Raw genomic sequence first — 25,370 nt, 5'->3', positions numbered from 1 at the left:
TAATATAAAACAAAAATACCAAATGTTTTTTTAAAGTCACTAGCTAGGTCAATGGCCCATTGAAATGTTTAGCTTGTTTCATGGAAGTTGTTGTTGAACTTCTGAAAGTCTAGGCTTTGGCTCAGTGGGCTATAAAGACTTGTGGAGCACAGACAACCAGGGTTAAAACATATGACCACATTCAGACAAGGGGGGCGAAGCCAAAGCCCACTGAGGTTGGAGAGCACTGTAGGATCTGCATAATAATCATACCTCTTTTATAAACAGGATATTATTATCATTGATTATGTCAAAGTGTATGTATGAATAAATCTGATTGAACTTTTTCATGGCAGGTTCACCTTTTGAAGCTGGGTGAGGTTCCCAAAGCGTGCTGTGCTCCCACTAAGCTCAGTCCCATCTCTAGACTCTTCTACAACGAGATCCTAAAGAAGCATGAAGACATGGTGGTCAAGACCTGTGTATGCCTGTGACACCTGTGGCAACCCATCTATTCTACATCATTTTAATAAACTTCACTACCTTTGTTCCAAAATATATACCTTTGCAACCAGCAGTTGAAAGCAATAATCTGGCAATATGCAGATAAATAGATGTATCTACACTGTACAAAAAAATTAACGCGACATCCAACAATTTCAACGATATTACTGAGTTAAAGTTCATATAAGGCAATCAGTCAATTAAAATACATTCTTTAGACCCTAATCTATGGATTTCACATGACTGTGAATACAGATGTGCCTCTGTTGGTCACAGATACCTTTTTAAATGAAGACAGGGGTGTGGATTTGGGGCGGCAGGTAGCCTAGTGGTTAGTGTTGAGCCAGTAACCGAAAGATGCTGGATCCAATCCCCGAGCTGACAAGGTACAAATCTGTCATTCTGCCCCTGAACGTGACAGTTAACCCACTGTTTCCCGGGAAGGCCGTCATTGTAAGTAAGGATTTGTTCTTAACTGACTTGCCAAGTTAGAAAAAGGATAACAAGCCTTCTACTGTGATGGAGAATGCCTATATCCTCTGGGTTCCTGCATGAACACCACTGACCACGCTATGATCCAACGAGTGGTCAGTATGCACTACTACACCCACTCACATGAACGCTTACATTGTTTTCAGTTGGAAAGATGCTAAATGGCTTAGACATTAATGGGAAATATGGCAAATTGAAACAAAAATACCCAAGATACCAGAGTCTACAATGGCAGACTCTTAATGTAGAGTACCGATAGTGAGAAGTTACATTCAAGACTGAAACAATTGTGCCCTCTAGTGGTCGACTTTATACTATACCCCCTCTTTCCATGACAGACTGACCATGTAAATCCAGGTGAAAGCTATGATCCCATACTGATGTCACTTGTTCAATCCACTTCAATCAGTGTAGACGAAGGGAAGGAGACGGGTTAAAGAAAAAGTTTTAAGCATTGACACAATTGAGACATGGATTCTGTATGTGTGCCATTCAGAGGGTAAATGGGCAAGACAAAATATTTAAGTGCCTTTGAACGGTGTAAGGTAGTAGGTGTATAAAGAATGGTCCACCACTGTGGGAATCATTGGAGTGAACATGGGCCAGCATCCCTGTGGACACCTTGTAGAGTTCACGTCCCAGCAAATTGAGTCTGTTCTGAGCAACAGGGGTGCAACTCAATATTAGGAAGGTGTTCTTAATGTTTTGTAAACGCAGTGTATGTCGGCCTACATATTTTGAAATAGTACAGAATCACACATCACAATTCAAAGCCATAAAGTGTGGGCCTGTAGTACCTGTAAATCACCTAAACTTTGTTTTTTTCATTTCCATATGAAAAGAATAATGCATAATTGTTCATGTAATAGTGTAATATTAGCCTCATAACTCCAGGAATATGAAATAGTGATGAAATAATCAAGTAAATAAAAAGACAGAGACAAATGCTTTTGAACTACTAGTTATTTTATTTAAAAATGTAAAATTCAGTGCAAAGTAATGTAGTGCATTTGTGTCTAGACCCCTGTGTGGTGGCAAAGTGTCACAAGAATCCTGTGGGGAGAGAAAACAAGAGAATACATTAATTCAATGGGTGTTAACTAATCAGGGTTCAGTGAAGCACTTCAAGTCCTCAATTCCTAAGAGAAAGAGAGAGAAATGTGGCCTTTCAGATCTCTGCAGTAGGACTACATGCTGGCCATGAGGTTCTCCAGGTGGTATTCCAGGAGGTTGGAGAGCTCAGTGACCAGAGACACTGGGTTAAAGTACCAGGCCAGCTGCTGCCCAAACATGTCATCTAGCAGAGCCATCAGCCCACCCTGAAGAGAACACCACACAACACATAGATAATGGCTCTAAATTACTAGCTTATCAAGAGCAGAGAGACAATGAGAGTTACTCCTTGTAAAATGGCATCCTGTTATTCATGAAAAAGTAAAGAGGAAGTAAACTAGGAATAGGGAAGTAAACTCTTGAATCTTACATTGAGCAGCAGCAGGTATCTCTCGGCCTTTGGCTCAATGCTGGCAGCTACGGGCAGGAAGGAGTACAGGAGAGCGTACAGACGCTCCATGAACCCACCAGGGTGCTAATGGAAAGAGAGGAGAGAAGTTTAAGTGAAATTACAAATAGAGAGACATCGAAACATGTACCAGTGAGATGCTACTTACCACCATCAGGGACTTCTGAGCTGTCATCATCCCAAATAGCACCAGTTCAAAAAGGACATCTATCAGGTTAACATGATGGATCTAGGACAAGAAAACACGTTTGGAGAAAATAGGAATGATTTCAAATAGATCAGCTACTGTGATGTATAAAAGACATGCATGTGGAAGAACTCAAAGTGAGACTTGAAAGAGTTAATGAACTCACCTTTGCCTCAGCCAGCTCCCTCTCAATGTCAATCTGCTTGGAGGGGTCACTCAGGTAGTCCACAAAGTCGTTATAGGCACGGATGAATTCGGCCTCGTCCTATCACAAAGCAAAGAGCATTGACGTTAGTGAACAGAACACATTTCCCATCGAGGACGCTCTCTTTCCCTTGAATGAATAATGAGTTAGTGAGCTACCATGTGCTGGGCTTGAACCAGTGCGCCCATTAGACCTTTCCTGCCACAAACAGATGGTTCCTGCTCAGGGTGGAACCAAGCAGGGTCTAGAGAAGAGGGAAGAGTTAGTGAGACACCCATCTTCCTCTTGGAGACAGACAGAACAAGAAGACACAGAGAGAAAAGGAAAAAGGAAGTCCACTCACAGTGAAGGCCTGGCGCAGGGAGACGAGCCTCAGGGCGATGTCCTCCACTCTCTTGGTGGTAAGGTAGAGGCTGTCGGAGGGAGGGAATGGAGCATGTCAACCATTAGGGTCAATGGGGATAACAGCATGGTGACCACTATCCTTCAGCATCTGGCAAGCCCAGACTACACAGACATTTAGAGGAACTCACTTTAGCAGAGGAACCTCCCTCTCCTCAGGCAGCAGGTCCTCCTCCCAGCCCTACAACAACAGAACAAACATTCAACATCAGTGACCAATGCAATGACATGACAAACAATGGGTCAATGGAAGGATCTTAATGCTACTAGTCAATAGTATGTGTACTGTAGGTGTGTGTGCAACATCTGACCTCATAGCAGTTGTGGCATTCAGGCTCTGGCTCAGTGAACTGCTGATTGGTGGGCGTAGACACGGAGGCAGCCTCCGACCACGCCGAGGAGGAGAGCAGCCCATCCGGCCCCATGTGGAGAGTGGCATACACCACCGAGACATCAGTCTGCTGCTCCAAAAACACACACAACACACCTGTTTACCACACACACGCATTATTAGAAAACAGAGCATATCTAAAGGAAAAACACCCAATAATTTCTGTTCAATATACATAAGAAAATGTATATTTACCTGGTAGCAGCCAAGGGTCACGTCCACAGACGTCTCATGGCGGAGGTGAGAAGCATACTGGGTCACCCTGCCAGCCATATACTGACAGAGAGAGACGATATGTTAAGGCCAAATGGAATAAGTGAAGAAAGCCTAATCTTGTACTATTTCGGTAGTATTTACATCTTACCAGGATCCAAGTGACGGACTGAACCTTGGTGGCACAGTAGGGGATGCCCTCTGGACTAAGCCTGGCTGTCTCCTGGAGATGGCCCACACCAGTTGAGTCTCCAGGCCTCGAACCCTACTCACATGGTGCATCCTCACCACCACCTGCTGTGGAGAGAAACGACAAGTAACATCAACAAAACAACATCAGCCATCGCTGTAACATATTTCCATCAAGATCACATGACTCTGGCAATGTAAATTAGGACTAGATAGTTACAAAGACACATACCTGGGATCCCCCACGCATATAGGTGATAATGGGGCTGATGAACTGGAAAGTTCTCCAAGCTTTAGCCACCGGACCGGCATGGTTCTGCACAGGAGATGGGTGACATTACAATACATTCAGGTTAGAAACAGCTGATTACAGGAATTGTAACAGTGATGCGTGTGTGTGGGGGTGTGTGTGTGTGTCTCTTACTCTGATCACAACAGGCCCACAGTACAGGGGCTAAACCTAATCGGTATCAACTGCCAATTACCAGTGGCCTCCTAAAGCAGACAACAAAGATTTTTTAGAATTAATATCTGGGATACTTTTCAAACATAATACCAAAAACGTTCTGAAAATTGTACCTCAAGGATAGTCGGTACATCTGGCACATCCTCAAGGATGATAGCAGCATCCTGGACATCAAGGATGACTGGCAGCAGTGGCACATCCAACTGGACCTCATCCAGTACATTTGATTCTAAAATTAGTAGCAGGGATACAAACAAACAATTGTCAGGACGTAAAACATATCAAGCTAGCTTGTAACGTCACTACTAGTAAAAGTCCAACAGTGCTTCGCTTAGCAACAATTATTAAAGTTAGCGTTAGCTTGCAAGTCTGTATCACAGAAATAAACATTTCACAAATTACATTTCCGATGCTGAATGTGGTAAAATAAGAAGTTTAAAACTCCACGTACCCTCTTCGAAGTCGCTGTCGCTGTCCACCTCCCGACGATCGCGAACCCTGCAAAACGGAAAAAGACAACAAAAACAACCCACAAATGAATTTAAACAACCTGTCGACGAAAGGCTGCCCAGGTCCTCGCACTCTCTCCATCAATCTTGAAAAGCACCCAGGCATTTTCCAGTCGATGTTTCAATCTCAGGTCTCAAAAATCAGTCAAGTTTGTTGTTGTTGAACAGCAAATTGAAGTTGTTCTTGTTTTCGAACAGAAAACGTTCAATAGAACGCCGATATGTTCTATCGGTTAGATGTCTCTTGGCAACACATATTTTAGAAAATTGCATATTTAAAAATGGACAGCTGTGTTGCCATAGAAATTAGTTTGGAACTCTATGGTTATCATTAGAATCCTATAAAATTCCTGGTTTTCGTTGTAATTATATCCTATGTTGTTGGAATAATATAAAACAAAAATACCAAATGTTTTTTTAAAGTCACTAGCTAGGTCAATGGCCCATTGAAATGTTTAGCTTGTTTCATGGAAGTTGTTGTTGAACTTCTGAAAGTCTAGGCTTTGGCTCAGTGGGCTATAAAGACTTGTGGAGCACAGACAACCAGGGTTAAAACATATGACCACATTCAGACAAGGGGGGCGAAGCCAAAGCCCACTGAGGTTGGAGAGCACTGTAGGATCTGCATAATAATCATACCTCTTTTATAAACAGGATATTATTATCATTGATTATGTCAAAGTGTATGTATGAATAAATCTGATTGAACTTTTTCATGGCAGGTTCACCTTTTGAAGCTGGGTGAGGTTCCCAAAGCGTGCTGTGCTCCCACTAAGCTCAGTCCCATCTCTAGACTCTTCTACAACGAGATCCTAAAGAAGCATGAAGACATGGTGGTCAAGACCTGTGTATGCCTGTGACACCTGTGGCAACCCATCTATTCTACATCATTTTAATAAACTTCACTACCTTTGTTCCAAAATATATACCTTTGCAACCAGCAGTTGAAAGCAATAATCTGGCAATATGCAGATAAATAGATGTATCTACACTGTACAAAAAAAAATTAACGCGACATCCAACAATTTCAACGATATTACTGAGTTAAAGTTCATATAAGGCAATCAGTCAATTAAAATACATTCTTTAGACCCTAATCTATGGATTTCACATGACTGTGAATACAGATGTGCCTCTGTTGGTCACAGATACCTTTTTAAATGAAGACAGGGGTGTGGATTTGGGGCGGCAGGTAGCCTAGTGGTTAGTGTTGAGCCAGTAACCGAAAGATGCTGGATCCAATCCCCGAGCTGACAAGGTACAAATCTGTCATTCTGCCCCTGAACGTGACAGTTAACCCACTGTTTCCCGGGAAGGCCGTCATTGTAAGTAAGGATTTGTTCTTAACTGACTTGCCAAGTTAGAAAAAGGATAACAAGCCTTCTACTGTGATGGAGAATGCCTATATCCTCTGGGTTCCTGCATGAACACCACTGACCACGCTATGATCCAACGAGTGGTCAGTATGCACTACTACACCCACTCACATGAACGCTTACATTGTTTTCAGTTGGAAAGATGCTAAATGGCTTAGACATTAATGGGAAATATGGCAAATTGAAACAAAAATACCCAAGATACCAGAGTCTACAATGGCAGACTCTTAATGTAGAGTACCGATAGTGAGAAGTTACATTCAAGACTGAAACAATTGTGCCCTCTAGTGGTCGACTTTATACTATACCCCCTCTTTCCATGACAGACTGACCATGTAAATCCAGGTGAAAGCTATGATCCCATACTGATGTCACTTGTTCAATCCACTTCAATCAGTGTAGACGAAGGGAAGGAGACGGGTTAAAGAAAAAAGTTTTAAGCATTGACACAATTGAGACATGGATTCTGTATGTGTGCCATTCAGAGGGTAAATGGGCAAGACAAAATATTTAAGTGCCTTTGAACGGTGTAAGGTAGTAGGTGTATAAAGAATGGTCCACCACTGTGGGAATCATTGGAGTGAACATGGGCCAGCATCCCTGTGGACACCTTGTAGAGTTCACGTCCCAGCAAATTGAGTCTGTTCTGAGCAACAGGGGTGCAACTCAATATTAGGAAGGTGTTCTTAATGTTTTGTAAACGCAGTGTATGTCGGCCTACATATTTTGAAATAGTACAGAATCACACATCACAATTCAAAGCCATAAAGTGTGGGCCTGTAGTACCTGTAAATCACCTAAACTTTGTTTTTCATTTCCATATGAAAAGAATAATGCATAATTGTTCATGTAATAGTGTAATATTAGCCTCATAACTCCAGGAATATGAAATAGTGATGAAATAATCAAGTAAATAAAAAGACAGAGACAAATGCTTTTGAACTACTAGTTATTTTATTTAAAAATGTAAAATTCAGTGCAAAGTAATGTAGTGCATTTGTGTCTAGACCCCTGTGTGGTGGCAAAGTGTCACAAGAATCCTGTGGGGAGAGAAAACAAGAGAATACATTAATTCAATGGGTGTTAACTAATCAGGGTTCAGTGAAGCACTTCAAGTCCTCAATTCCTAAGAGAAAGAGAGAGAAATGTGGCCTTTCAGATCTCTGCAGTAGGACTACATGCTGGCCATGAGGTTCTCCAGGTGGTATTCCAGGAGGTTGGAGAGCTCAGTGACCAGAGACACTGGGTTAAAGTACCAGGCCAGCTGCTGCCCAAACATGTCATCTAGCAGAGCCATCAGCCCACCCTGAAGAGAACACCACACAACACATAGATAATGGCTCTAAATTACTAGCTTATCAAGAGCAGAGAGACAATGAGAGTTACTCCTTGTAAAATGGCATCCTGTTATTCATGAAAAAGTAAAGAGGAAGTAAACTAGGAATAGGGAAGTAAACTCTTGAATCTTACATTGAGCAGCAGCAGGTATCTCTCGGCCTTTGGCTCAATGCTGGCAGCTACGGGCAGGAAGGAGTACAGGAGAGCGTACAGACGCTCCATGAACCCACCAGGGTGCTAATGGAAAGAGAGGAGAGAAGTTTAAGTGAAATTACAAATAGAGAGACATCGAAACATGTACCAGTGAGATGCTACTTACCACCATCAGGGACTTCTGAGCTGTCATCATCCCAAATAGCACCAGTTCAAAAAGGACATCTATCAGGTTAACATGATGGATCTAGGACAAGAAAACACGTTTGGAGAAAATAGGAATGATTTCAAATAGATCAGCTACTGTGATGTATAAAAGACATGCATGTGGAAGAACTCAAAGTGAGACTTGAAAGAGTTAATGAACTCACCTTTGCCTCAGCCAGCTCCCTCTCAATGTCAATCTGCTTGGAGGGGTCACTCAGGTAGTCCACAAAGTCGTTATAGGCACGGATGAATTCGGCCTCGTCCTATCACAAAGCAAAGAGCATTGACGTTAGTGAACAGAACACATTTCCCATCGAGGACGCTCTCTTTCCCTTGAATGAATAATGAGTTAGTGAGCTACCATGTGCTGGGCTTGAACCAGTGCGCCCATTAGGACCTTTCCTGCCACAAACAGATGGTTCCTGCTCAGGGTGGAACCAAGCAGGGTCTAGAGAAGAGGGAAGAGTTAGTGAGACACCCATCTTCCTCTTGGAGACAGACGGAACAAGAAGACACAGAGAGAAAAGGAAAAAGGAAGTCCACTCACAGTGAAGGCCTGGCGCAGGGAGACGAGCCTCAGGGCGATGTCCTCCACTCTCTTGGTGGTAAGGTAGAGGCTGTCGGAGGGAGGGAATGGAGCATGTCAACCATTAGGGTCAATGGGGATAACAGCATGGTGACCACTATCCTTCAGCATCTGGCAAGCCCAGACTACACAGACATTTAGAGGAACTCACTTTAGCAGAGGAACCTCCCTCTCCTCAGGCAGCAGGTCCTCCTCCCAGCCCTACAACAACAGAACAAACATTCAACATCAGTGACCAATGCAATGACATGACAAACAATGGGTCAATGGAAGGATCTTAATGCTACTAGTCAATAGTATGTGTACTGTAGGTGTGTGTGCAACATCTGACCTCATAGCAGTTGTGGCATTCAGGCTCTGGCTCAGTGAACTGCTGATTGGTGGGCGTAGACACGGAGGCAGCCTCCGACCACGCCGAGGAGGAGAGCAGCCCATCCGGCCCCATGTGGAGAGTGGCATACACCACCGAGACATCAGTCTGCTGCTCCAAAACACACACAACACACCTGTTTACCACACACACGCATTATTAGAAAACAGAGCATATCTAAAGGAAAAACACCCAATAATTTCTGTTCAATATACATAAGAAAATGTATATTTACCTGGTAGCAGCCAAGGGTCACGTCCACAGACGTCTCATGGCGGAGGTGAGAAGCATACTGGGTCACCCTGCCAGCCATATACTGACAGAGAGAGACGATATGTTAAGGCCAAATGGAATAAGTGAAGAAAGCCTAATCTTGTACTATTTCGGTAGTATTTACATCTTACCAGGATCCAAGTGACGGACTGAACCTTGGTGGCACAGTAGGGGATGCCCTCTGGACTAAGCCTGGCTGTCTCCCTGGAGATGGCCCACACCAGTTGAGTCTCCAGGCCTCGAACCCTACTCACATGGTGCATCCTCACCACCACCTGCTGTGGAGAGAAACGACAAGTAACATCAACAAAACAACATCAGCCATCGCTGTAACATATTTCCATCAAGATCACATGACTCTGGCAATGTAAATTAGGACTAGATAGTTACAAAGACACATACCTGGGATCCCCCACGCATATAGGTGATAATGGGGCTGATGAACTGGAAAGTTCTCCAAGCTTTAGCCACCGGACCGGCATGGTTCTGCACAGGAGATGGGTGACATTACAATACATTCAGGTTAGAAACAGCTGATTACAGGAATTGTAACAGTGATGCGTGTGTGTGTGTATGTGGGGGGGGGGTCTCTTACTCTGATCACAACAGGCCCACAGTACAGGGGGCTAAACCTAATCGGTATCAACTGCCAATTACCAGTGGCCTCCTAAAGCAGACAACAAAGATTTTTTAGAATTAATATCTGGGATACTTTTCAAACATAATACCAAAAACGTTCTGAAAATTGTACCTCAAGGATAGTCGGTACATCTGGCACATCCTCAAGGATGATAGCAGCATCCTGGACATCAAGGATGACTGGCAGCAGTGGCACATCCAACTGGACCTCATCCAGTACATTTGATTCTAAAATTAGTAGCAGGGATACAAACAAACAATTGTCAGGACGTAAAACATATCAAGCTAGCTTGTAACGTCACTACTAGTAAAAGTCCAACAGTGCTTCGCTTAGCAACAATTATTAAAGTTAGCGTTAGCTTGCAAGTCTGTATCACAGAAATAAACATTTCACAAATTACATTTCCGATGCTGAATGTGGTAAAATAAGAAGTTTAAAACTCCACGTACCCTCTTCGAAGTCGCTGTCGCTGTCCACCTCCCGACGATCGCGAACCCTGCAAAACGGAAAAAGACAACAAAAACAACCCACAAATGAATTTAAACAACCTGTCGACGAGAAGGCTGCCCAGGTCCTCGCACTCTCTCCATCAATCTTGAAAAGCACCCAGGCATTTTCCAGTCGATGTTTCAATCTCAGGTCTCAAAAATCAGTCAAGTTTGTTGTTGTTGAACAGCAAATTGAAGTTGTTCTTGTTTTCGAACAGAAAACGTTCAATAGAACGCCGATATGTTCTATCGGTTAGATGTCTCTTGGCAACACATATTTTAGAAAATTGCATATTTAAAAATGGACAGCTGTGTTGCCATAGAAATTAGTTTGGAACTCTATGGTTATCATTAGAATCCTATAAAATTCCTGGTTTTCGTTGTAATTATATCCTATGTTGTTGGAATAATATAAAACAAAAATACCAAATGTTTTTTTAAAGTCACTAGCTAGGTCAATGGCCCATTGAAATGTTTAGCTTGTTTCATGGAAGTTGTTGTTGAACTTCTGAAAGTCTAGGCTTTGGCTCAGTGGGCTATAAAGACTTGTGGAGCACAGACAACCAGGGTTAAAACATATGACCACATTCAGACAAGGGGGGGCGAAGCCAAAGCCCACTGAGGTTGGAGAGCACTGTAGGATCTGCATAATAATCATACCTCTTTTATAAACAGGATATTATTATCATTGATTATGTCAAAGTGTATGTATGAATAAATCTGATTGAACTTTTTCATGGCAGGTTCACCTTTTGAAGCTGGGTGAGGTTCCCAAAGCGTGCTGTGCTCCCACTAAGCTCAGTCCCATCTCTAGACTCTTCTACAACGAGATCCTAAAGAAGCATGAAGACATGGTGGTCAAGACCTGTGTATGCCTGTGACACCTGTGGCAACCCATCTATTCTACATCATTTTAATAAACTTCACTACCTTTGTTCCAAAATATATACCTTTGCAACCAGCAGTTGAAAGCAATAATCTGGCAATATGCAGATAAATAGATGTATCTACACTGTACAAAAAAATTAACGCGACATCCAACAATTTCAACGATATTACTGAGTTAAAGTTCATATAAGGCAATCAGTCAATTAAAATACATTCTTTAGACCCTAATCTATGGATTTCACATGACTGTGAATACAGATGTGCCTCTGTTGGTCACAGATACCTTTTTAAATGAAGACAGGGGTGTGGATTTGGGGCGGCAGGTAGCCTAGTGGTTAGTGTTGAGCCAGTAACCGAAAGATGCTGGATCCAATCCCCGAGCTGACAAGGTACAAATCTGTCATTCTGCCCCTGAACGTGACAGTTAACCCACTGTTTCCCGGGAAGGCCGTCATTGTAAGTAAGGATTTGTTCTTAACTGACTTGCCAAGTTAGAAAAAGGATAACAAGCCTTCTACTGTGATGGAGAATGCCTATATCCTCTGGGTTCCTGCATGAACACCACTGACCACGCTATGATCCAACGAGTGGTCAGTATGCACTACTACACCCACTCACATGAACGCTTACATTGTTTTCAGTTGGAAAGATGCTAAATGGCTTAGACATTAATGGGAAATATGGCAAATTGAAACAAAAATACCCAAGATACCAGAGTCTACAATGGCAGACTCTTAATGTAGAGTACCGATAGTGAGAAGTTACATTCAAGACTGAAACAATTGTGCCCTCTAGTGGTCGACTTTATACTATACCCCTCTTTCCATGACAGACTGACCATGTAAATCCAGGTGAAAGCTATGATCCCATACTGATGTCACTTGTTCAATCCACTTCAATCAGTGTAGACGAAGGGAAGGAGACGGGTTAAAGAAAAAGTTTTAAGCATTGACACAATTGAGACATGGATTCTGTATGTGTGCCATTCAGAGGGTAAATGGGCAAGACAAAATATTTAAGTGCCTTTGAACGGTGTAAGGTAGTAGGTGTATAAAGAATGGTCCACCACTGTGGAATCATTGGAGTGAACATGGGCCAGCATCCCTGTGGACACCTTGTAGAGTTCACGTCCCAGCAAATTGAGTCTGTTCTGAGCAACAGGGGTGCAACTCAATATTAGGAAGGTGTTCTTAATGTTTTGTAAACGCAGTGTATGTCGGCCTACATATTTTGAAATAGTACAGAATCACACATCACAATTCAAAGCCATAAAGTGTGGGCCTGTAGTACCTGTAAATCACCTAAACTTTGTTTTTCATTTCCATATGAAAAGAATAATGCATAATTGTTCATGTAATAGTGTAATATTAGCCTCATAACTCCAGGAATATGAAATAGTGATGAAATAATCAAGTAAATAAAAAGACAGAGACAAATGCTTTTGAACTACTAGTTATTTTATTTAAAAATGTAAAATTCAGTGCAAAGTAATGTAGTGCATTTGTGTCTAGACCCCTGTGTGGTGGCAAAGTGTCACAAGAATCCTGTGGGGAGAGAAAACAAGAGAATACATTAATTCAATGGGTGTTAACTAATCAGGGTTCAGTGAAGCACTTCAAGTCCTCAATTCCTAAGAGAAAGAGAGAGAAATGTGGCCTTTCAGATCTCTGCAGTAGGACTACATGCTGGCCATGAGGTTCTCCAGGTGGTATTCCAGGAGGTTGGAGAGCTCAGTGACCAGAGACACTGGGTTAAAGTACCAGGCCAGCTGCTGCCCAAACATGTCATCTAGCAGAGCCATCAGCCCACCCTGAAGAGAACACCACACAACACATAGATAATGGCTCTAAATTACTAGCTTATCAAGAGCAGAGAGACAATGAGAGTTACTCCTTGTAAAATGGCATCCTGTTATTCATGAAAAAGTAAAGAGGAAGTAAACTAGGAATAGGGAAGTAAACTCTTGAATCTTACATTGAGCAGCAGCAGGTATCTCTCGGCCTTTGGCTCAATGCTGGCAGCTACGGGCAGGAAGGAGTACAGGAGAGCGTACAGACGCTCCATGAACCCACCAGGGTGCTAATGGAAAGAGAGGAGAGAAGTTTAAGTGAAATTACAAATAGAGAGACATCGAAACATGTACCAGTGAGATGCTACTTACCACCATCAGGGACTTCTGAGCTGTCATCATCCCAAATAGCACCAGTTCAAAAAGGACATCTATCAGGTTAACATGATGGATCTAGGACAAGAAAACACGTTTGGAGAAAATAGGAATGATTTCAAATAGATCAGCTACTGTGATGTATAAAAGACATGCATGTGGAAGAACTCAAAGTGAGACTTGAAAGAGTTAATGAACTCACCTTTGCCTCAGCCAGCTCCCTCTCAATGTCAATCTGCTTGGAGGGGTCACTCAGGTAGTCCACAAAGTCGTTATAGGCACGGATGAATTCGGCCTCGTCCTATCACAAAGCAAAGAGCATTGACGTTAGTGAACAGAACACATTTCCCATCGAGGACGCTCTCTTTCCCTTGAATGAATAATGAGTTAGTGAGCTACCATGTGCTGGGCTTGAACCAGTGCGCCCATTAGGACCTTTCCTGCCACAAACAGATGGTTCCTGCTCAGGGTGGAACCAAGCAGGGTCTAGAGAAGAGGGAAGAGTTAGTGAGACACCCATCTTCCTCTTGGAGACAGACGGAACAAGAAGACACAGAGAGAAAAGGAAAAAGGAAGTCCACTCACAGTGAAGGCCTGGCGCAGGGAGACGAGCCTCAGGGCGATGTCCTCCACTCTCTTGGTGGTAAGGTAGAGGCTGTCGGAGGGAGGGAATGGAGCATGTCAACCATTCGGGTCAATGGGGATAACAGCATGGTGACCACTATCCTTCAGCATCTGGCAAGCCCAGACTACACAGACATTTAGAGGAACTCACTTTAGCAGAGGAACCTCCCTCTCCTCAGGCAGCAGGTCCTCCTCCCAGCCCTACAACAACAGAACAAACATTCAACATCAGTGACCAATGCAATGACATGACAAACAATGGGTCAATGGAAGGATCTTAATGCTACTAGTCAATAGTATGTGTACTGTAGGTGTGTGTGCAACATCTGACCTCATAGCAGTTGTGGCATTCAGGCTCTGGCTCAGTGAACTGCTGATTGGTGGGCGTAGACACGGAGGCAGCCTCCGACCACGCCGAGGAGGAGAGCAGCCCATCCGGCCCCATGTGGAGAGTGGCATACACCACCGAGACATCAGTCTGCTGCTCCAAAAACACACACAACACACCTGTTTACCACACACACGCATTATTAGAAAACAGAGCATATCTAAAGGAAAAACACCCAATAATTTCTGTTCAATATACATAAGAAAATGTATATTTACCTGGTAGCAGCCAAGGGTCACGTCCACAGACGTCTCATGGCGGAGGTGAGAAGCATACTGGGTCACCCTGCCAGCCATATACTGACAGAGAGAGACGATATGTTAAGGCCAAATGGAATAAGTGAAGAAAGCCTAATCTTGTACTATTTCGGTAGTATTTACATCTTACCAGGATCCAAGTGACGGACTGAACCTTGGTGGCACAGTAGGGGATGCCCTCTGGACTAAGCCTGGCTGTCTCCCTGGAGATGGCCCACACCAGTTGAGTCTCCAGGCCTCGAACCCTACTCACATGGTGCATCCTCACCACCACCTGCTGTGGAGAGAAACGACAAGTAACATCAACAAAACAACATCAGCCATCGCTGTAACATATTTCCATCAAGATCACATGACTCTGGCAATGTAAATTAGGACTAGATAGTTACAAAGACACATACCTGGGATCCCCCACGCATATAGGTGATAATGGGGCTGATGAACTGGAAAGTTCTCCAAGCTTTAGCCACCGGACCGGCATGGTTCTGCACAGGAGATGGGTGACATTACAATACATTCAGGTTAGAAACAGCTGATTACAGGAATTGTAACAGTGATGCGTGTGTGTGGGGGGGGGGTCTCTTACTCTTATCACAACAGGCCCACAGTACAGGGGGCTAAACCTAATCGGTATCAACTGCCAATTACCAGTGGCCTCCTAAAGCAGACAACAAAGATTTTTTAGAATTAATATCTGGGATACTTTTCAAACATAATACCAAAAACGTTCTGAAAATTGTACCTCAAGGATAGTCGGTACATCTGGCACATCCTCAAGGATGATAGCAGCATCCTGGACATCAAGGATGACTGGCAGCAGTGGCACATCCAACTGGACCTCATCCAGTACATTTGATTCTAAAATTAGTAGCAGGGATACAAACAAACAATTGTCAGGACGTAAAACATATCAAGCTAGCTTGTAACGTCACTACTAGTAAAAGTCCAACAGTGCTTCGCTTAGCAACAATTATTAAAGTTAGCGTTAGCTTGCAAGTCTGTATCACAGAAATAAACATTTCACAAATTACATTTCCGATGCTGAATGTGGTAAAATAAGAAGTTTAAAACTCCACGTACCCTCTTCGAAGTCGCTGTCGCTGTCCACCTCCCGACGATCGCGAACCCTGCAAAACGGAAAAGACAACAAAAACAACCCACAAATGAATTTAAACAACCTGTCGACGCAGAAGGCTGCCCAGGTCCTCGCACTCTCTCCATCAATCTTGAAAAGCACCCAGGCATTTTCCAGTCGATGTTTCAATCTCAGGTCTCAAAAATCAGTCAAGTTTGTTGTTGTTGAACAGCAAATTGAAGTTGTTCTTGTTTTCGAACAGAAAACGTTCAATAGAACGCCGATATGTTCTATCGGTTAGATGTCTCTTGGCAACACATATTTTAGAAAATTGCATATTTAAAAATGGACAGCTGTGTTGCCATAGAAATTAGTTTGGAACTCTATGGTTATCATTAGAATCCTATAAAATTCCTGGTTTTCGTTGTAATTATATCCTATGTTGTTGGAATAATATAAAACAAAAATACCAAATGTTTTTTTAAAGTCACTAGCTAGGTCAATGGCCCATTGAAATGTTTAGCTTGTTTCATGGAAGTTGTTGTTGAACTTCTGAAAGTCTAGGCTTTGGCTCAGTGGGCTATAAAGACTTGTGGAGCACAGACAACCAGGGTTAAAACATATGACCACATTCAGACAAGGGGGGCGAAGCCAAAGCCCACTGAGGTTGGAGAGCACTGTAGGATCTGCATAATAATCATACCTCTTTTATAAACAGGATATTATTATCATTGATTATGTCAAAGTGTATGTATGAATAAATCTGATTGAACTTTTTCATGGCAGGTTCACCTTTTGAAGCTGGGTGAGGTTCCCAAAGCGTGCTGTGCTCCCACTAAGCTCAGTCCCATCTCTAGACTCTTCTACAACGAGATCCTAAAGAAGCATGAAGACATGGTGGTCAAGACCTGTGTATGCCTGTGACACCTGTGGCAACCCATCTATTCTACATCATTTTAATAAACTTCACTACCTTTGTTCCAAAATATATACCTTTGCAACCAGCAGTTGAAAGCAATAATCTGGCAATATGCAGATAAATAGATGTATCTACACTGTACAAAAAAATTAACGCGACATCCAACAATTTCAACGATATTACTGAGTTAAAGTTCATATAAGGCAATCAGTCAATTAAAATACATTCTTTAGACCCTAATCTATGGATTTCACATGACTGTGAATACAGATGTGCCTCTGTTGGTCACAGATACCTTTTTAAATGAAGACAGGGGTGTGGATTTGGGGCGGCAGGTAGCCTAGTGGTTAGTGTTGAGCCAGTAACCGAAAGATGCTGGATCCAATCCCCGAGCTGACAAGGTACAAATCTGTCATTCTGCCCCTGAACGTGACAGTTAACCCACTGTTTCCCGGGAAGGCCGTCATTGTAAGTAAGGATTTGTTCTTAACTGACTTGCCAAGTTAGAAAAAGGATAACAAGCCTTCTACTGTGATGGAGAATGCCTATATCCTCTGGGTTCCTGCATGAACACCACTGACCACGCTATGATCCAACGAGTGGTCAGTATGCACTACTACACCCACTCACATGAACGCTTACATTGTTTTCAGTTGGAAAGATGCTAAATGGCTTAGACATTAATGGGAAATATGGCAAATTGAAACAAAAATACCCAAGATACCAGAGTCTACAATGGCAGACTCTTAATGTAGAGTACCGATAGTGAGAAGTTACATTCAAGACTGAAACAATTGTGCCCTCTAGTGGTCGACTTTATACTATACCCCCTCTTTCCATGACAGACTGACCATGTAAATCCAGGTGAAAGCTATGATCCCATACTGATGTCACTTGTTCAATCCACTTCAATCAGTGTAGACGAAGGGAAGGAGACGGGTTAAAGAAAAAGTTTTAAGCATTGACACAATTGAGACATGGATTCTGTATGTGTGCCATTCAGAGGGTAAATGGGCAAGACAAAATATTTAAGTGCCTTTGAACGGTGTAAGGTAGTAGGTGTATAAAGAATGGTCCACCACTGTGGGAATCATTGGAGTGAACATGGGCCAGCATCCCTGTGGACACCTTGTAGAGTTCACGTCCCAGCAAATTGAGTCTGTTCTGAGCAACAGGGGTGCAACTCAATATTAGGAAGGTGTTCTTAATGTTTTGTAAACGCAGTGTATGTCGGCCTACATATTTTGAAATAGTACAGAATCACACATCACAATTCAAAGCCATAAAGTGTGGGCCTGTAGTACCTGTAAATCACCTAAACTTTGTTTTTCATTTCCATATGAAAAGAATAATGCATAATTGTTCATGTAATAGTGTAATATTAGCCTCATAACTCCAGGAATATGAAATAGTGATGAAATAATCAAGTAAATAAAAAGACAGAGACAAATGCTTTTGAACTACTAGTTATTTTATTTAAAAATGTAAAATTCAGTGCAAAGTAATGTAGTGCATTTGTGTCTAGACCCCTGTGTGGTGGCAAAGTGTCACAAGAATCCTGTGGGGAGAGAAAACAAGAGAATACATTAATTCAATGGGTGTTAACTAATCAGGGTTCAGTGAAGCACTTCAAGTCCTCAATTCCTAAGAGAAAGAGAGAGAAATGTGGCCTTTCAGATCTCTGCAGTAGGACTACATGCTGGCCATGAGGTTCTCCAGGTGGTATTCCAGGAGGTTGGAGAGCTCAGTGACCAGAGACACTGGGTTAAAGTACCAGGCCAGCTGCTGCCCAAACATGTCATCTAGCAGAGCCATCAGCCCACCCTGAAGAGAACACCACACAACACATAGATAATGGCTCTAAATTACTAGCTTATCAAGAGCAGAGAGACAATGAGAGTTACTCCTTGTAAAATGGCATCCTGTTATTCATGAAAAAGTAAAGAGGAAGTAAACTAGGAATAGGGAAGTAAACTCTTGAATCTTACATTGAGCAGCAGCAGGTATCTCTCGGCCTTTGGCTCAATGCTGGCAGCTACGGGCAGGAAGGAGTACAGGAGAGCGTACAGACGCTCCATGAACCCACCAGGGTGCTAATGGAAAGAGAGGAGAGAAGTTTAAGTGAAATTACAAATAGAGAGACATCGAAACATGTACCAGTGAGATGCTACTTACCACCATCAGGGACTTCTGAGCTGTCATCATCCCAAATAGCACCAGTTCAAAAGGACATCTATCAGGTTAACATGATGGATCTAGGACAAGAAAACACGTTTGGAGAAAATAGGAATGATTTCAAATAGATCAGCTACTGTGATGTATAAAAGACATGCATGTGGAAGAACTCAAAGTGAGACTTGAAAGAGTTAATGAACTCACCTTTGCCTCAGCCAGCTCCCTCTCAATGTCAATCTGCTTGGAGGGGTCACTCAGGTAGTCCACAAAGTCGTTATAGGCACGGATGAATTCGGCCTCGTCCTATCACAAAGCAAAGAGCATTGACGTTAGTGAACAGAACACATTTCCCATCGAGGACGCTCTCTTTCCCTTGAATGAATAATGAGTTAGTGAGCTACCATGTGCTGGGCTTGAACCAGTGCGCCCATTAGGACCTTTCCTGCCACAAACAGATGGTTCCTGCTCAGGGTGGAACCAAGCAGGGTCTAGAGAAGAGGGAAGAGTTAGTGAGACACCCATCTTCCTCTTGGAGACAGACGGAACAAGAAGACACAGAGAGAAAAGGAAAAAGGAAGTCCACTCACAGTGAAGGCCTGGCGCAGGGAGACGAGCCTCAGGGCGATGTCCTCCACTCTCTTGGTGGTAAGGTAGAGGCTGTCGGAGGGAGGGAATGGAGCATGTCAACCATTAGGGTCAATGGGGATAACAGCATGGTGACCACTATCCTTCAGCATCTGGCAAGCCCAGACTACACAGACATTTAGAGGAACTCACTTTAGCAGAGGAACCTCCCTCTCCTCAGGCAGCAGGTCCTCCTCCCAGCCCTACAACAACAGAACAAACATTCAACATCAGTGACCAATGCAATGACATGACAAACAATGGGTCAATGGAAGGATCTTAATGCTACTAGTCAATAGTATGTGTACTGTAGGTGTGTGTGCAACATCTGACCTCATAGCAGTTGTGGCATTCAGGCTCTGGCTCAGTGAACTGCTGATTGGTGGGCGTAGACACGGAGGCAGCCTCCGACCACGCCGAGGAGGAGAGCAGCCCATCCGGCCCCATGTGGAGAGTGGCATACACCACCGAGACATCAGTCTGCTGCTCCAAAACACACACAACACACCTGTTTACCACACACACGCATTATTAGAAAACAGAGCATATCTAAAGGAAAAACACCCAATAATTTCTGTTCAATATACATAAGAAAATGTATATTTACCTGGTAGCAGCCAAGGGTCACGTCCACAGACGTCTCATGGCGGAGGTGAGAAGCATACTGGGTCACCCTGCCAGCCATATACTGACAGAGAGAGACGATATGTTAAGGCCAAATGGAATAAGTGAAGAAAGCCTAATCTTGTACTATTTCGGTAGTATTTACATCTTACCAGGATCCAAGTGACGGACTGAACCTTGGTGGCACAGTAGGGGATGCCCTCTGGACTAAGCCTGGCTGTCTCCCTGGAGATGGCCCACACCAGTTGAGTCTCCAGGCCTCGAACCCTACTCACATGGTGCATCCTCACCACCACCTGCTGTGGAGAGAAACGACAAGTAACATCAACAAAACAACATCAGCCATCGCTGTAACATATTTCCATCAAGATCACATGACTCTGGCAATGTAAATTAGGACTAGATAGTTACAAAGACACATACCTGGGATCCCCCACGCATATAGGTGATAATGGGGCTGATGAACTGGAAAGTTCTCCAAGCTTTAGCCACCGGACCGGCATGGTTCTGCACAGGAGATGGGTGACATTACAATACATTCAGGTTAGAAACAGCTGATTACAGGAATTGTAACAGTGATGCGTGTGTGTGGGGGGGGGGGGGGTCTCTTACTCTGATCACAACAGGCCCACAGTACAGGGGGCTAAACCTAATCGGTATCAACTGCCAATTACCAGTGGCCTCCTAAAGCAGACAACAAAGATTTTTTAGAATTAATATCTGGGATACTTTTCAAACATAATACCAAAAACGTTCTGAAAATTGTACCTCAAGGATAGTCGGTACATCTGGCACATCCTCAAGGATGATAGCAGCATCCTGGACATCAAGGATGACTGGCAGCAGTGGCACATCCAACTGGACCTCATCCAGTACATTTGATTCTAAAATTAGTAGCAGGGATACAAACAAACAATTGTCAGGACGTAAAACATATCAAGCTAGCTTGTAACGTCACTACTAGTAAAAGTCCAACAGTGCTTCGCTTAGCAACAATTATTAAAGTTAGCGTTAGCTTGCAAGTCTGTATCACAGAAATAAACATTTCACAAATTACATTTCCGATGCTGAATGTGGTAAAATAAGAAGTTTAAAACTCCACGTACCCTCTTCGAAGTCGCTGTCGCTGTCCACCTCCCGACGATCGCGAACCCTGCAAAACGGAAAAAGACAACAAAAACAACCCACAAATGAATTTAAACAACCTGTCGACGAAGAAGGCTGCCCAGGTCCTCGCACTCTCTCCATCAATCTTGAAAAGCACCCAGGCATTTTCCAGTCGATGTTTCAATCTCAGGTCTCAAAAATCAGTCAAGTTTGTTGTTGTTGAACAGCAAATTGAAGTTGTTCTTGTTTTCGAACAGAAAACGTTCAATAGAACGCCGATATGTTCTATCGGTTAGATGTCTCTTGGCAACACATATTTTAGAAAATTGCATATTTAAAAATGGACAGCTGTGTTGCCATAGAAATTAGTTTGGAACTCTATGGTTATCATTAGAATCCTATAAAATTCCTGGTTTTCGTTGTAATTATATCCTATGTTGTTGGAATAATATAAAACAAAAATACCAAATGTTTTTTTAAAGTCACTAGCTAGGTCAATGGCCCATTGAAATGTTTAGCTTGTTTCATGGAAGTTGTTGTTGAACTTCTGAAAGTCTAGGCTTTGGCTCAGTGGGCTATAAAGACTTGTGGAGCACAGACAACCAGGGTTAAAACATATGACCACATTCAGACAAGGGGGGCGAAGCCAAAGCCCACTGAGGTTGGAGAGCACTGTAGGATCTGCATAATAATCATACCTCTTTTATAAACAGGATATTATTATCATTGATTATGTCAAAGTGTATGTATGAATAAATCTGATTGAACTTTTTCATGGCAGGTTCACCTTTTGAAGCTGGGTGAGGTTCCCAAAGCGTGCTGTGCTCCCACTAAGCTCAGTCCCATCTCTAGACTCTTCTACAACGACAACGTGATCCTAAAGAAGCATGAAGACATGGTGGTCAAGACCTGTGTATGCCTGTGACACCTGTGGCAACCCATCTATTCTACATCATTTTAATAAACTTCACTACCTTTGTTCCAAAATATATACCTTTGCAACCAGCAGTTGAAAGCAATAATCTGGCAATATGCAGATAAATAGATGTATCTACACTGTACAAAAAAATTAACGCGACATCCAACAATTTCAACGATATTACTGAGTTAAAGTTCATATAAGGCAATCAGTCAATTAAAATACATTCTTTAGACCCTAATCTATGGATTTCACATGACTGTGAATACAGATGTGCCTCTGTTGGTCACAGATACCTTTTTAAATGAAGACAGGGGTGTGGATTTGGGGCGGCAGGTAGCCTAGTGGTTAGTGTTGAGCCAGTAACCGAAAGATGCTGGATCCAATCCCCGAGCTGACAAGGTACAAATCTGTCATTCTGCCCCTGAACGTGACAGTTAACCCACTGTTTCCCGGGAAGGCCGTCATTGTAAGTAAGGATTTGTTCTTAACTGACTTGCCAAGTTAGAAAAAGGATAACAAGCCTTCTACTGTGATGGAGAATGCCTATATCCTCTGGGTTCCTGCATGAACACCACTGACCACGCTATGATCCAACGAGTGGTCAGTATGCACTACTACACCCACTCACATGAACGCTTACATTGTTTTCAGTTGGAAAGATGCTAAATGGCTTAGACATTAATGGGAAATATGGCAAATTGAAACAAAAATACCCAAGATACCAGAGTCTACAATGGCAGACTCTTAATGTAGAGTACCGATAGTGAGAAGTTACATTCAAGACTGAAACAATTGTGCCCTCTAGTGGTCGACTTTATACTATACCCCCTCTTTCCATGACAGACTGACCATGTAAATCCAGGTGAAAGCTATGATCCCATACTGATGTCACTTGTTCAATCCACTTCAATCAGTGTAGACGAAGGGAAGGAGACGGGTTAAAGAAAAAGTTTTAAGCATTGACACAATTGAGACATGGATTCTGTATGTGTGCCATTCAGAGGGTAAATGGGCAAGACAAAATATTTAAGTGCCTTTGAACGGTGTAAGGTAGTAGGTGTATAAAGAATGGTCCACCACTGTGGGAATCATTGGAGTGAACATGGGCCAGCATCCCTGTGGACACCTTGTAGAGTTCACGTCCCAGCAAATTGAGTCTGTTCTGAGCAACAGGGGGTGCAACTCAATATTAGGAAGGTGTTCTTAATGTTTTGTAAACGCAGTGTATGTCGGCCTACATATTTTGAAATAGTACAGAATCACACATCACAATTCAAAGCCATAAAGTGTGGGCCTGTAGTACCTGTAAATCACCTAAACTTTGTTTTTCATTTCCATATGAAAAGAATAATGCATAATTGTTCATGTAATAGTGTAATATTAGCCTCATAACTCCAGGAATATGAAATAGTGATGAAATAATCAAGTAAATAAAAAGACAGAGACAAATGCTTTTGAACTACTAGTTATTTTATTTAAAAATGTAAAATTCAGTGCAAAGTAATGTAGTGCATTTGTGTCTAGACCCCTGTGTGGTGGCAAAGTGTCACAAGAATCCTGTGGGGAGAGAAAACAAGAGAATACATTAATTCAATGGGTGTTAACTAATCAGGGTTCAGTGAAGCACTTCAAGTCCTCAATTCCTAAGAGAAAGAGAGAGAAATGTGGCCTTTCAGATCTCTGCAGTAGGACTACATGCTGGCCATGAGGTTCTCCAGGTGGTATTCCAGGAGGTTGGAGAGCTCAGTGACCAGAGACACTGGGTTAAAGTACCAGGCCAGCTGCTGCCCAAACATGTCATCTAGCAGAGCCATCAGCCCACCCTGAAGAGAACACCACACAACACATAGATAATGGCTCTAAATTACTAGCTTATCAAGAGCAGAGAGACAATGAGAGTTACTCCTTGTAAAATGGCATCCTGTTATTCATGAAAAAGTAAAGAGGAAGTAAACTAGGAATAGGGAAGTAAACTCTTGAATCTTACATTGAGCAGCAGCAGGTATCTCTCGGCCTTTGGCTCAATGCTGGCAGCTACGGGCAGGAAGGAGTACAGGAGAGCGTACAGACGCTCCATGAACCCACCAGGGTGCTAATGGAAAGAGAGGAGAGAAGTTTAAGTGAAATTACAAATAGAGAGACATCGAAACATGTACCAGTGAGATGCTACTTACCACCATCAGGGACTTCTGAGCTGTCATCATCCCAAATAGCACCAGTTCAAAAAGGACATCTATCAGGTTAACATGATGGATCTAGGACAAGAAAACACGTTTGGAGAAAATAGGAATGATTTCAAATAGATCAGCTACTGTGATGTATAAAAGACATGCATGTGGAAGAACTCAAAGTGAGACTTGAAAGAGTTAATGAACTCACCTTTGCCTCAGCCAGCTCCCTCTCAATGTCAATCTGCTTGGAGGGGTCACTCAGGTAGTCCACAAAGTCGTTATAGGCACGGATGAATTCGGCCTCGTCCTATCACAAAGCAAAGAGCATTGACGTTAGTGAACAGAACACATTTCCCATCGAGGACGCTCTCTTTCCCTTGAATGAATAATGAGTTAGTGAGCTACCATGTGCTGGGCTTGAACCAGTGCGCCCATTAGGACCTTTCCTGCCACAAACAGATGGTTCCTGCTCAGGGTGGAACCAAGCAGGGTCTAGAGAAGAGGGAAGAGTTAGTGAGACACCCATCTTCCTCTTGGAGACAGACGGAACAAGAAGACACAGAGAGAAAAGGAAAAAGGAAGTCCACTCACAGTGAAGGCCTGGCGCAGGGAGACGAGCCTCAGGGCGATGTCCTCCACTCTCTTGGTGGTAAGGTAGAGGCTGTCGGAGGGAGGGAATGGAGCATGTCAACCATTAGGGTCAATGGGGATAACAGCATGGTGACCACTATCCTTCAGCATCTGGCAAGCCCAGACTACACAGACATTTAGAGGAACTCACTTTAGCAGAGGAACCTCCCTCTCCTCAGGCAGCAGGTCCTCCTCCCAGCCCTACAACAACAGAACAAACATTCAACATCAGTGACCAATGCAATGACATGACAAACAATGGGTCAATGGAAGGATCTTAATGCTACTAGTCAATAGTATGTGTACTGTAGG

At 43.0% G+C, this 25,370-nt stretch overlaps 3 protein-coding genes and 1 long non-coding RNA gene across 95 annotated transcripts in view; 1 reads left to right on the top strand and 3 right to left on the bottom strand.

Moving 5' to 3' along the window:
* The window catches only part of LOC118398147 (piggyBac transposable element-derived protein 4-like), a 94,872-nt gene that overhangs the window by 50,833 nt on the left and 18,669 nt on the right, over positions 1-25,370 (top strand). For 10 of the 45 annotated variants that reach the window (XR_008070961.1, XR_008070958.1, XR_008070956.1 and 7 more), the window contains 5 exons: positions 336-1,070; positions 5,782-6,518; positions 11,234-11,968; positions 16,673-17,407; positions 22,117-22,857. The exons of 2 other annotated variants lie outside the window; for them this stretch is intronic. The gene's annotated coding sequence lies outside the window, so the exon portion shown is untranslated. Of the gene's footprint in view, positions 1-335; positions 1,071-5,781; positions 6,781-11,233; positions 11,969-12,229; positions 12,446-16,672; positions 17,408-21,388; positions 21,526-22,116; positions 23,707-25,370 lie in introns of those variants that run through there. 33 more of the 45 variants (XR_008070963.1, XR_008070964.1, XR_008070946.1 and 30 more) reach the window with 18 other exon arrangements.
* The window catches only part of LOC127909374 (uncharacterized), a 26,379-nt gene continuing 2,679 nt past the window's right edge, over positions 1,671-25,370 (bottom strand). Inside the window, exons 1-16 of one of the 43 annotated variants that reach the window (XM_052470398.1) lie at positions 22,551-22,601; positions 22,123-22,212; positions 15,892-15,938; positions 10,114-10,229; positions 9,958-10,029; positions 9,765-9,848; positions 9,494-9,640; positions 9,325-9,405; positions 9,051-9,200; positions 8,871-8,920; positions 8,681-8,750; positions 8,495-8,581; positions 8,298-8,396; positions 8,093-8,173; positions 7,906-8,010; positions 1,671-2,028 (exon numbers count right to left, since the gene is read on the bottom strand). In XM_052470398.1, the coding sequence (XP_052326358.1) occupies positions 1,894-2,028; positions 7,906-8,010; positions 8,093-8,173; positions 8,298-8,396; positions 8,495-8,581; positions 8,681-8,750; positions 8,871-8,920; positions 9,051-9,200; positions 9,325-9,405; positions 9,494-9,640; positions 9,765-9,848; positions 9,958-10,029; positions 10,114-10,229; positions 15,892-15,938; positions 22,123-22,181 (1,383 nt within the window). In that variant the 5' untranslated portion in view covers positions 22,182-22,212; positions 22,551-22,601 and the 3' untranslated portion in view covers positions 1,671-1,893. Of the gene's footprint in view, positions 2,029-2,458; positions 2,564-2,645; positions 2,727-2,850; positions 2,950-3,232; positions 3,303-7,905; positions 8,011-8,092; positions 8,174-8,297; positions 8,397-8,494; positions 8,582-8,680; positions 8,751-8,870; positions 8,921-9,050; positions 9,201-9,324; positions 9,406-9,493; positions 9,641-9,764; positions 9,849-9,957; positions 10,030-10,113; positions 10,230-10,451; positions 10,551-12,547; positions 12,923-13,352; positions 13,458-13,539; positions 13,621-13,744; positions 13,844-13,941; positions 14,029-14,127; positions 14,198-14,317; positions 14,368-14,497; positions 14,648-14,772; positions 14,854-14,941; positions 15,089-15,212; positions 15,297-15,553; positions 15,670-15,891; positions 15,939-15,989; positions 16,140-19,567; positions 19,638-19,757; positions 19,808-19,937; positions 20,088-20,211; positions 20,293-20,380; positions 20,528-20,651; positions 20,736-20,840; positions 20,913-20,996; positions 21,113-21,334; positions 21,501-22,122; positions 22,254-22,550; positions 22,602-25,370 lie in introns of those variants that run through there. The other 42 variants (XM_052470396.1, XM_052470394.1, XM_052470399.1 and 39 more) reach the window with 42 other exon arrangements.
* LOC127909377 (uncharacterized) lies at positions 4,117-4,538 on the bottom strand. Its single transcript, XR_008070979.1, has 3 exons — positions 4,509-4,538; positions 4,317-4,400; positions 4,117-4,192 (listed from the first exon to the last, which is right to left on the bottom strand). It is a non-coding gene; the product is annotated as an uncharacterized LOC127909377 (long non-coding RNA).
* LOC127909373 (uncharacterized) overlaps positions 23,660-25,370 on the bottom strand; it is a 20,728-nt gene continuing 19,017 nt past the window's right edge. For 5 of the 6 annotated variants that reach the window (XM_052470360.1, XM_052470359.1, XM_052470358.1 and 2 more), the window contains 7 exons: positions 25,210-25,259; positions 25,020-25,089; positions 24,834-24,920; positions 24,637-24,735; positions 24,432-24,512; positions 24,245-24,349; positions 23,660-23,814 (listed from right to left, as the gene is read on the bottom strand). In XM_052470360.1, the coding sequence (XP_052326320.1) occupies positions 23,680-23,814; positions 24,245-24,349; positions 24,432-24,512; positions 24,637-24,735; positions 24,834-24,920; positions 25,020-25,089; positions 25,210-25,259 (627 nt within the window). In that variant the 3' untranslated portion in view covers positions 23,660-23,679. Of the gene's footprint in view, positions 24,350-24,431; positions 24,513-24,636; positions 24,736-24,833; positions 24,921-25,019; positions 25,090-25,209; positions 25,260-25,370 lie in introns of all 6 variants that reach the window. The other variant, XM_052470362.1, reaches the window with a different exon arrangement.

Source organism: Oncorhynchus keta, chromosome 19, assembly GCF_023373465.1.
Source record: "Oncorhynchus keta strain PuntledgeMale-10-30-2019 chromosome 19, Oket_V2, whole genome shotgun sequence".
NCBI classification, from domain to species: domain Eukaryota; kingdom Metazoa; phylum Chordata; class Actinopteri; order Salmoniformes; family Salmonidae; genus Oncorhynchus; species Oncorhynchus keta.
This window is presented reverse-complemented; position numbering and strand designations above follow the sequence as displayed.